We start from the raw sequence: 12833 nt of genomic DNA on the forward strand, positions 1-12833 counted from the left end.
AGATTATCAGGACATTTTACCTCTTTAAATCCTAATTTATGTTGGAATCAAGCTAAAGTTTATACGTTTGTAGTGATTATTTGGTTTGGTAGATTTTCCTCAGTTTAGAAAAGATTTTGTGATCAGGTATTTGTGTTAGCAGTGAGAAAAATATTCAAATATGCTTTTTATTTATTTATTTAAAACACTGAATAGGTAGATTTATAATGAAGACATGGAGTAATGAACTATGTAGTTTGACCTGGTATCTTAATACCTAATCACTCACATTAAGGTAATTAAGATAATACGAATAATGCTGCACACCAAGTGTCAACAGTGGATTGCTGTATGAAAATTCTTCAAAATATAGTTACCAGCAATATTTTTATAATTTCTATTACTTTGGGATACTTAATTAATTATTCTAAATACTTAGATGTTAGTGATGTGCTATTCCAGATATACGAGGTAGTACCTGTTATGTTATATATGTATCACATAGCTTTATACTTGACATTAATCACATGAACAGCATGAAAGAAAATTCATAAATCATGTAAAGGTATAGTATTTTGATTTGTGCAGCACTTACCACCTGTGAGGCCAGACAATGTGCAAAGGTCTTTGCTGATAGTCCGTTCCACTCAAGAGATTACAAGGGTTAAAAGTCACATGTTGCTTATCTTCTTGACAAGGCACTTCTTGATTTGTACTTGCTGATGCTTTAGACTTGTTCAGTTTCTCTAGTGATGTTAATGGGTATTGTAGTCTTTCTTGTTGTGTGGTACAAAGTCCAGACTGTGCTTCACAAAGTCCAGACTCAGGACTTGAGCTGCTGGTTTTCATTAAACTCCCAGTGGCTCTATACTTCTGTTGGAAAGGCAGACACCTAAATAGATAAGTATCTTCATTTCCTCTAAAACCAGTTATCTTCTCCAAATGGGCCAGTTTGTGCTCCGGCATGAATCTATTATCAAAAAAGAAAATTCCTGTATGGCATTTACACTGGATACAAATAATTTCAGTTGGCACTTTTTAGTTATTTAATTGCAAATGAAAAGAGAGGATGGTCAGCATTTTTGATCCTGGGAACAACATCCCGGGGATTCAGGGTGATATTTTTTCATATTTTAGCAAATGTAGTGCTTGTGAAAGATGACAGACTCACAGGCCTAGAACCTGAGTGCCTCTATTAAACCACAGTACAGCTATAGCATAGACATTGACGACAGGATCCCACACCACTTGCAGACCATTTGCTTCCAATTTGAAATGGAGGAAAATCTCGAAGAGGTAAGAAGGCAGTTCTGTTTCCATAGCCATTAATTTTTTGGTCTTTTTGCAGAGATTACAATAAAATTGCTAATAAGTGCCAAATGCAGTGGTGATTTTACTATCACGTGAACACCTCTCTCTTAGAGACTAGACTGAGACCAGCAAATCACTTCTTATAGGTCAATGAACAGCTTTCATTCAATAATAACCTGTGCCAAATCTGAACCTGTGGCATGAAAGTGAAAGTCTCCTTATCTCATTACTCATCATTTGACCCAAATGGATCTCTGTTAAAAATGTATTATCACAAAATAATTAACAAATACATTAAAAAAACCCTTAGGATTTAGTTGTGAATTTGGTCTATAACATGAGGTAGGCTGAAGTGTACTTCATATTTTACCTGGCTGACATCTAAACTAAGGATACAGATCATTCTTACCAGGACACACGGCATAGGAATCTGTTCCCACACTTTAAAATGAGTGGGGCCTAGCAACAAGACACCTATTGAGTTAGAAAATTAGATTTGGAACACTGCATATTAGTAAACAGTGTCTACCTCTCAACCTGCAATGCCCCTGCTGGCTCCCTTTAGCAACTGCAGCAGCAGTAGACAAAGGCCAGACATGTCTGTTGCCTTATAAACCAAGGTGCTCAGAAGCACATACCCTTTCTCAAAGAGACACCATAAGATCCACTCTCAAGCTGGAGGCATCTGCCCGGACTCTCCCTACGAGGCAGCAGGTCTGAATAATCACTGCATTCTCATTTACAGCTAAGAAAATGGAAGTAAAGAGATTAAGTGACTTTGCCAAGGTCACAGAGACAGTCTTACAATTGAGGAGTTCCTGGCTTCCAGTTATGTGTTCAGACTACACCTCTCGTCCCCTGCTGAAAGCCTCTCAACAACAGGATAAATTTTAATAGTTATATGCAGGACACAGTGCTCACTTAGTACTATTTGAAAAGTGACATTTTATACAGTGTAATTTTGATATTTGTTTTTTAAGTAGTTGTGAATTATGGGCCATCATCAGGAAATGCTGAGAGAGGAAAAGGTCACTTCACTCAATCAGTTTGTCTCTTTTAAGTTCATTATCAAACGGACTACACAGCTCTGTCACTGGGTCCTGCAAAGTCTTCTCTTTCAGAAATATATATCTGTATCTTAAGGTTAGTTACTTAAACATTATTTGTTTCTGTGGCCTTGTTTGGCAACACATTTCATAAATAAGTCTGAATTCCCAGTTTCCTTTAATTTCCAAATGTTTAGATTGTGTGGCCTGATTATTGAACTGTTTTACCAGAATGAACACTTGCTCTATTTTACCAACTCCTTACACACTTCTTCAGACTTTCAATCAATCACACTGAAACCTTCATTTCTGAATTGAGAATAAACTACTTCTTTAGCCTTTTGTCAAAACAAATATCCAAACCCTGGACTCATCCAGGTTACCCTGCAATGCAGTCTCTTTAAAGGCAAATAAATGGCTCTGAAATTATACCAAAATTCTACCCATACTGCAGTCAGAAGTTTACTGCAGTTGTATACTTGACTAATTGCTTTGAGGATTTGTCTGCAATAACCCCTCAGTTTCTTTTCCTAGTCAGTATACTGTTCTGTTTAATCTGTACTCCCTATCTTGGCTTGTTACCCCCAAACATATTAGTTTACATTTAATGACATTAAGCTGTACTTTCCATCCAGTCATTTAAATGATCCAAATTCTTTTGAATTTAGTTATAGTGTTCCTCATTATTTGTTATATTTATCCTGTAGATATAATCAGCAATTTTTGATATTTAACATTCAATATCCTCATCCAAATCAATTACACATATTATAAACAAGAGAGGTTCCCAAACCAATCTCAGAGGTAAACTCTTTCCATTAGCCAATCCCATTTATCTACCACTTTCAAAAAGAGCTATTTCATTCTCATATCAGTACTGCTTACTATTACCAGTAAATGTTAATGTAGAATCTTTCCAAATGTTTTTGGTAAATCAAAATCCCCATGCACTTTATGAAGAAATGTCTATATAAAAAAGTAGCATCGTACCAATGGCTAACCTAACATACTGACAACTATATTAGCTGCTCTGAACAAATGTGCTCATCAAAGTATTATTTGCCTAACTTTCACACTAATAATATGATAATAGATATCATCTAACACAAGCTAACATTCTAGACCCAGCACAATCCAGATTCAGACCAAGACATGGAACTGAAACTGCTTTAGTGGCACTGACAGATGATCTTCTCCTGTCAATGGAGAGAGGACTGGCAGACATTCTCATCCTCCTAGTCCTCTCTGCAGCACCCCACACAACTGACCATGAGATTCTGCTGTCAGACCTGAAAGAAGTGGCTGGGGTCCACAGTAATGCACTAAGAGTATGGTGACATTTTGTGCTGGAGATGTAATTTCCAGCTAGAGGAGACATGCCTGTGCTAGCTCTGATCAATCTAGCACACTAAAAATAGAAGCATAGCCATGGGACCATGAGCAGCACGGGAGGCGGGGGCAGCTGCCCTGAGTACAATCCTATCCAAGATGCTAGTTACATACACAAATAACTGGCCCATCCCATCACTCATGCCACCATGGCTACACTATTTTTAGTGTGGTAGCTCCATTAGAGTTAGCACAGGTATGTCTCCGCAAGTTGGAAATTACACCTCCAACTCAAAATGTAGACATACCCTGAAATGGTTTGAGTGCTTCCCATCAGCTACCCAACAAGTAGTGATGGGAAACTGCACTTCCACCACTAGACCCCACACTAGTGTAGTTTCACAAGGATCATCTCTCTGATCCCTTCCAACATCTACATGAAACCACTAGGTGAAAGGGTCAGCTGTCATCACACATGACCATACCCCTCCCACCAAGACAGCTCAGTGTCTGGATGAGATCAGCTCATGGATGAACTATAGCTGGCTGAAGATCAACCCAAGCAAGACTGAGATTGTGATGCTGGTGGGCAGAAGAAAATATTTTGAGGAGTTTGCAGCCACAATGCAGTTTCCTTTGGCAGCAGATACACACCCACAGTTGGTCAATTCAGTCTGTAGACTAGGGATACTCTCAGATTTCTCAGTGATGCTGAGTAGCATCTGTGAATAATGCTTTCTACAATCTCCACTTGGCTAGAAGACTCTGTTCCATCCTGGAGGACAAACACTTGGTCTCAATTATTCATGCCTTCATCACCTTTGGCTGGAATGCAATATACCTGGGCATGAAGCCTTCAGTATTTAGGAAACTCTAACGAGACCAGAATGCGGCAGCAAATCTCAGCAACACAGGCTACTGAGAGCACATCTAACCTGTCTTCTACTGTCTACCCTGGCTTACCACTGAATTTCAAATCAAGTTCAAGGTCTTGGTCCTTATCTTTAAAAGGCTCAATAGCCTGGGCCCAGGATATCTAAAAGATAATCTAAAGCTTTGGGACGAAGATCGTAACTATGCTCTCCTCTGCCACAGTGGAAGTCACCACAATAAGAGTAAAGCTCATCTGTGTGGTAGATAGCACTTTCTCTAGGGGCAGTCTGAGACTGTGGAGTGAACTTCCTCAAGAACTAAGGACCATCACAAACCACACCACTTTCTGTTCCAAGTACAAGGCACATTTCTTTGACCATACCTTCTCTAACAAACATATAACAGTGTATATGTGTACAAAATAACAACAAAAAACAACCCTCCAAAAGTCTACCAAAGTAAGACACTCCCCTGTATACACTTCTCCCTTTGGGGAGAGGATGAGAGAACAAACAACACATTACAGATGTGGAGTCATGTTGCGTAATGCACTACTGGAAGGCGCTCAGATATGACTGTAGTAAGCACAATATGAGAATCTAGATAGAATAGATCTAGAATTGCCTGATATAGTTCTTAATGGCATTATTTTAGAGGTGCCATAAAAAGGTCCAAGTAGTGATGGTGCTCCCCAAATAAGTGTCATTTGTGCCACTCCATAATCTTACCATTTTCCATGCCCATATGTTTGAGCTACTCTCCAAAACACGAAAAGATTAAATCAATGGGACTTGTGGTTGCTCAGCACTTCTGAGTATCAGGGTATTTATTTAGATGTCTAAATAAGGAGTTAGGTGCCTAAATTTAGGTAATTAATTTTGAAAATGATGATGATGGCTCTAATACGGGTCTTATTTTAGATCCCCATTTACTTATGTTCCTTTACTTCAGAAATATGGAAATATTAATATTGAAGTAATACAAACTGACAAAAAAATTCATATAATTTACAATTTTAAATACTTTTATTTTTTACTTATACAGTGCCTTCAATAGAATATTATAATGAATTAATCCTCCCAGAATCTCGATGATGTAAGTATTATTATCCACATTTTATATATAGAAAAACTGAGTGACGGACAGCTTCAGTGACCTGAACAGATCCTGGATCACTCAACTCCTAGTATCTTGCCTCAACCACAAGACCATCCTTGCTCTTTTTTTCTCGTGTCACTCATTTTGAGTCTTTTCACTTGTACTGTAGAAACAGTGACTACCAGCAATTAATCAAAACTCAAATGATCCCCAGCTTAATTCTGTCTGAAACTGTAATCACAATTAATGTTGAAATGCAAACCAACTTTAGGTCCTGTTTACAGTACTGTAAAAGCCGTATGAAGAAATAAAAAAAAAAATTCCGAATGACGTTTACCTAGCAATGTGGCCATGACATAATTTGGTTAAAGTATTTTTTAAAATAGTCCATTGAAGTCTGAGAGGTGTGACTGCCCAGGTAGTCTGTGTTTTATCCTCCTCTCCCTTCCTAATATTTTATCTCTCCTCTCCAATCATACACTGCCCCAGCTCTGAAGATTTTTTTCTTTCCCAGTTTTCAGGCCTCATAAATCTGACCTGTCATTACAGAATTTTTTATATTAGATAAGACTTCACCAATTTCTCTTCTGAGTAAACTATTTAACATCCTTTATGTAAGACATGTGTGTGCAATCAATTCTGTGGTATTTGCTCGTATTACACACAGAGAGTTCATCATTTTGACAATTTTTAAAAGTTTTAGAACACCATTTCACTTAAGCATTTTTTGAAAAAAAAAAAAGATTTATTTGATGGTTAACTTTGGAACAAGTTATCTGCATTAACTTCCATTGTTTTGGCATAAAGTAGTTTTGTGTATTTTATTAACAACAGTGGAGACATGATAAAAGATGTAGGCACAAACCCATGAATAGTCATAATTGGAATCCATAGTACTCATGTAAAATAATTCATTTTTGGACTTATTTTGAAAGACGTTTGCTGCAGACTAGTATGGACATTTAAGCTTCACTACATATCATTATGTCTAAAAGGTTGTACCTGGATATAACATTTATAATTCTTGGAAGACCACATAGCCCACTGTAAATCATGTACAGTATAAACTATGTTGTCAACATGATAGGAATGATGTAGTGGACATAATTTTTCCTGACCACCAGCTAAAGCTTTGCATGATGCTTAAACAAATCAATTGAAATTAAAAAGGGAAATCTACTACACTTAGTCTATCTAATCATTTAAACTGGAGAAACAGAGTGGTGGATTAATAATGGAAGTTACTATAGAAAATGTTAACACATTTTTATAGAACTTCTTCACTCCAACTTTCTCAATCTCTCCTCAAAATCCACAGAAATCCTTCTCGTCCAAACTTATGACATTCTGATGTACTTTCTGCCTCCCTCCAAGTGTAATTTGCTCTCTGGCAGTTACCTGCCTGGGATTATTTGAATCTCAACAAACATCAAAAATGAACAGAATTTCTATAGCACTGTCCAGCCAAGGATCTCAAAGCATTTTTACAAACATTAATTAATTAAGTCTCCTGAGAACTCTAGGAGGTAATATATTATTATCCTCACTTTACAGATATGAAAAATATAATGCAGATAAAATGATTTGCCCAGTTCACACTAAGCTTGTAGAAGAGCCAGATGATGCCTTCTCTGCTTTCATTCACCATCCTTTTTCTGATTCCTTTCCCTGACACAACTCAAGGATAGTTTTGCACTCATCAGACCTAGTTATCCATTATTGGATCTCAGCAGTTCTAACAGTCTCTACTAAGCCCAAGATGACTTTTATTTTTCAAAATCTTGATTACTTTTGTGATTCTCTGTGTCAAGAGTGCACTGCATGTTAGTGATCTTGGTAAAGTGCAAGACAAATTGAACTGAAGTCAGTTTTTCATCCATTAGAGATCACCAAACTTGCCAAGATCCCTCTTTGAAATTCATGAAATAGCATCAAAGACAGGTAGAGTAAAACAGTGTAAAACAGCAAAGATGGATGGGCGGTTGTTGGATGAACAGATCCTGGATTAAAAAACAACAACAGGCCAGGAGGGTACCTTCAAATAAAAATAAGGGCTTAGTTACATGTTGAGACAAAAAATATAAGACATTTCAGAACCTTTCCCATCCTTAATAACAATCCTCAAGAATCATTTATAGTTAAAGTATTTACTTCCTTCCATTATATGCTTTCCCTAATGTCTTATATTTTACATTATATCTTTCCCTCTCCAGTGCTGGTGCTCAGGGCAGACACCAGTCTCTGCCATTCCTCTCTGTCATTTGCTGCTGCTTCTATTTGCTGTAAGGTGTTGAGATCAACTATTCTTCCCTCCCTGCTCAGGTTTCTTCTTAAGATCTCTTTCAGGCACCTTCATTTTCCCATATCAGTTGGTTACCACTTACCAGTTTCATGTGAGAGTTTGTGTACTGGCATCTGGATTATATGCCCCAAATATATCAGCACTTCCTTCTGAGACTTTAATGATAAAGTAGGCTATGACAAACAAGGTATGGAAAGAGCAATGGGGAAGCATGGGTTGTGAATCATCATCCAAAATGGCAAAAGACTCACTGAATTGTGTTGCAAGCACCCTGTTCCCTCAACACATACACAAAAATCAGATTACCTGAATCTTGAGCTAATGCAGATGTGAGCAATCTATCCAAGATGTAAGAGCATATTGAATAGCAGATGTTATCAATGACCACAGTCTTCACATTGCTAAATTGAAATTAAAATTGAGAAAGACCAACTTTAAACATAAAATGGTACTGAAAATCCACAATATAAAACTGAAAATGAAAGAGTACTACAAGAAATTCCAACCTGAAGTAAGGGGCAGATCTGAGGCACTGCCCAGGACAGAGGAAGGTCAGACACGGACTGGACCTGAAGAAAAATGGGCAGCACTCTGAGACCATGTAACTCAAGCTGAAACAGTGACAGCTGGATAGCAACATAGAGCAAGAATTGGATAAACCAAGAGACATGGCATCTTACTGAGGAAAGAAATGTACTAAAAGATCCTGAATGCTAAGGCCAATGAACTACTGGAAAAAGCAAAGGAGGAGTATTAGAAAATAGACAAAGCAGCAAAAAAGCAATGCAAGGAAAGATAGATTGGGATATGCTGAAGACCTAGCAGCTGAAGGTGAAGTTGCTGCTATGATAGGAAATCACAGAGCTATTTACTAAATGACAAAAACCCTGTGTGGAAATTTTAAAATAGGACATGGGCCAATAAAAAGCAAAGATGGAAAAATGTTTACAGCTGAGGCAGTACAGAAAAACAGATGGGAAGAGCATTTCAAATACATCCTCAATAGACCCAGACCCACCTCAGCACCAGATTTTGATGCAACATGTGAACCTGATCAATTTCACATTAACATCAGTCTGGTAGAGATGTCAGAATATAAACTGCAATCTACAAAGCAGTGGGAGATGATCAAATTACAGCAGAAATGCCAAAAGTACTTGATACCACCGTCCTATTGAACCTGATGGAGCTGTTCAATTAAGTTTGGAAAAAAGAACCCCCTTCTACCAGTGAAAACATTGAATCATTGTCAGAATACCCAAAAAGGGTGATCTTACTGACTGTAACAACTGGAAAGGAGTTACACTACTCTGTATTGTTGGAACAGCATTCGGCAGTGTGACACTACACAGGATGAGAGAGTCAGTGGATGCATAGCTTAGAGAAAAATAGGCTGGATTCAGGCTCAAGAGATCCTGTATAGATCTGATATTTTCAATGATATTCCATGATAAGGACCATCATATAAGAATATATAGAATTGCAAGCTCCCCTCTTCATCAGTTTCATTGATTTTCAAAAGGCATTTGACAGCCTGCACAGACTTGCATCGTGAAATATTCTTCAGTTCTGTGGAATCCCAGCTAAAGTCATCAACGTCATCAAGACCATCTACAGAGATGTGAAGTGGTCTATAAAGGGGAACAGACAGACAACAGTGTGGTTCAATGTAGACACTGGCATGAAACAGGGCTGCATTTTATATCCACTGCAGGTTGGCATTGCCATACACTAGATCATGAAGAAATGTATTAGCAACACAAGCACTGGTATAGCATGTGTAGATGGCAAACATCTAGAAGACCTGGACTTTGCTGATGATATTGCACTACTGAGTGACATCCCTGAAAAATTACAAACAAAGACAGACACGCTGGTAAAAATAGCAGGCCAAGCGGGACTCAAAATTAGGTATGTTGAAATAAACATCCATGGAATCCGGACATCAAGTAGTAATATTACATTAGAAGGCAAAAATATCAAGGAAGTTGGACAGTTTAGCTTACCTGGCAGCATCAGATCAGCTAAAGGAGCCCTTAAGAAGGAATTGACATCATAAATAGAAAAGGTATCCATTGCACTTACTGAACTTAACAACATGTGGAAATCAAAGCTATACAGCACCAGAACAAAACTGAGAATTTTCAATTCAAACATATTCTTGGTGCTAACATACAAGTGTGCGAGCTGGAAAGCTAATAAAACATTACAAAGAAAACCAGACACCTTCTAAAATAAGTGCTTATGAAGATTATGGGCACTGGTTGGAAACACTTCAAGTCAGTATTCAGGCCTGCCAGGTCCCTAGACAAAATCCGTTGCTGCTGTACCCCAGTGGCACATTGAAACACCGATCAACAACACTCTCACAGACCTTGGGAGGCAGGCCAGTCCTCGCTTACAGACAACCCCCCAACCTGAAGCAAATACTCACCAGCAACTACACACCACACCACAGAAACACCAACCCAGGAACCTATCCCTGTAGCAAACCTCGTTGCCTACTCTGTCCCCATATCTACTCTGGCAACAGCATCACAGGACCCAACCACATCAGCCACACCATCAGGGGCTCATTCACCTGCACATCCACTAATGTCATATATGCCATCATGTGCCAGCAATGCCCCTCTGCCATGTACATTGGCCAAACCGGACAGTCCCTCCGCAAAAGAATAAATGGACACAAATCGGACATCAGGAATGGTAACATACATAAGCCAGTAAGTGAACACTTCAATCTCCCTGGTCATTCTATTACAGATTTAAAAGTCACTATCATTGAACAAAAAAACTTCAGAAACAGACTTCAAAGAGAAACAGCAGAACTAAAATTCATTTGCAAATTCAACACCATTAATCTGGGCTTGAATAGGGACTGGGAGTGGCTGGCTCAATACAGAAGCAGCTTTTCCTCTCCTGGAATTGACACCTCCTCATCTATTATTGGGAGTGGACTACATCCACCCTGATTGAATTGGCCCTGTCAACACTGGTTCTCCACTTGTGAAGTAACTCCCTGCTCTCCATGTGTCAGTATATAATGCCTGCATCTGTAACTTTCACTCTATGCATCCGAAGAAGTGAGGTTTTTACTCACGAAAGCTTATGCCCAAATAAATCTGTTAGTCTTTAAGGTGCCACCAGACTCCTTGTTGTTTTTGTAGATACAGACTAACACGGCTACCCCCTGATACTAGTCTTAATGCTAAAGGCCTACAGACTCACAGGAGCCATGTCCCAGGCTCCTGATTGGCTGGACAGATTGCATTCTCATTGGGAATCTGGACTATATAAAGAACTCAACAGGAAGAGGAAGCTGTCTGAGCAACAGACCATTGCCTGCTGGTCGCTGCCTAGACCGCCTTGCCGTGCTGCCTGACAGTACCTTGCCGCACCACTGCCAAGCCTGACCTTGACATGTTGTTCTGCAGCCTCACCTGACTCTGCCTTCCCACTTCACCCAAACTCACCTCCCTAAAATGCTGACCTGGCCCCTTGGATTGGATCTTATGGCTACTGACGCCTGTGTGAACTCTAACGTTTGCCCTGGAATGCCTCTGATACCTATTGACCTCCCAGCTCCGGACCAGTTGCGCACATTTGACTACTGCTTTAGACTGCCCACAGCCCACTACATTACCCCTTGATCACCAGCAAAGAGATCTGAGAAATCACCATCCAGCAGGTAGTTTCCATTAGAATGTCTTATATTCACAAAAATAGAACAACAAGGAACCATAGCATTTTACTTCTAGTATGGCTGGATTTTCCTTTTTTTTAATTAGGTAATTTTGTATATGTGTCTTTCAGATCAGACTATGCAAAAGTGCTTACAAGTATTAGCATTTTGGCTATATTTCTTGAAGTTTAAAATCATAGAAAAGGTTTAAACTTTATGCATAACTCATTGATATGGACACAGCAGGAAAATTAGGACAGACAGATGCATGGAATTAAGTGGCAGGCCACAACTTTTATTAAACTTTAACACAGGGGAATGGCCCTACCTTCCCATCACCTATACTCTCCTATACAAGGCATTCAATTGGTTCCACTGTGGAGGTTACAGGACTCCTTAACATCTAACCTGTAACTAGTGTCAGGGTTACAGGACTCCTTACCATATAACCCATAACATGGGGTAGGCTCTCCTCAGCCTACCCCCCAGGACTTCGCCCTCTCTGAGTCCTAGCATCCTCCCCCTACCCACATGGAGACAGAGAGTGCGGCAGGGTGGAGACCTTGGCCCGCAAGGACCACAAGATCTGACCTCAGCCCACAAAGGCCACAAGATCTCATTCTATCACTAGCCCAAAGTCCATCACCAAAATCCCAGGTCTTTTACCATGGGGAAACGTTCATTTTATTTTCTTAACTGCACTTGAAACTGAGTAAAGGGGGTGCCAGGAACTAGCTTGATTGCTCCCTACCAAACTATGCCACCTGGAATCACAACACCTGCCCAATCCTTGGCTGCACATGCTATAGTCATATGTCAGCACCTCCATCTGACAGATAGATGCTACCATCCCTGAAAACTTCCAACCAATTGTAATGGATGTCCCTATGCTGTATCACTGAACCCTCCTTCCTTAAGGAATATCTTGGTGACCCCCTTTTTTACTTTCTTTCTAGCCTTGTCCACATGAGCTGGGTCTTCTTCCAGCCCTTGACTGTCAGTGAGTGGAGAAGTGGCATGAGCTGATTTCACTGCATGCCCCTTCTAAATGTAAACAGCTTTGGCCCTGAGGCCCAGCTGAGATCAGGCTGCTGTCCTGGCTGCTGCCCTCTTGTATGCCCAATGCACTATAGGGTGTCTGCAAATCCAAAACCTGCATACGCTCTGGGTAGCTTCTGAAACAAACCAGTGCATTTGGGTAGTGACATTTTGC

General features: G+C 39.5%; 1 protein-coding gene across 15 annotated transcripts in view; it reads right to left on the reverse strand.

Annotated features, from left to right (window-relative positions):
* GTDC1 (glycosyltransferase like domain containing 1) overlaps positions 1 to 12833 on the reverse strand; it is a 264103-nt gene that overhangs the window by 54475 nt on the left and 196795 nt on the right. For 12 of the 15 annotated variants that reach the window (XM_042860887.2, XM_008172325.4, XM_005305090.4 and 9 more), the window contains one exon: positions 575 to 949. The exons of the other annotated variants lie outside the window; for them this stretch is intronic. In XM_042860887.2, coding sequence (XP_042716821.2) covers positions 575 to 949 — 375 coding nt within the window. The remainder of the gene's footprint in view (positions 1 to 574; positions 950 to 12833) is intronic. 15 annotated transcript variants of the gene reach the window in all.

This window comes from Chrysemys picta, chromosome 11, assembly GCF_011386835.1.
Source record: "Chrysemys picta bellii isolate R12L10 chromosome 11, ASM1138683v2, whole genome shotgun sequence".
In the NCBI taxonomy this organism is placed as follows: domain Eukaryota; kingdom Metazoa; phylum Chordata; order Testudines; family Emydidae; genus Chrysemys; species Chrysemys picta.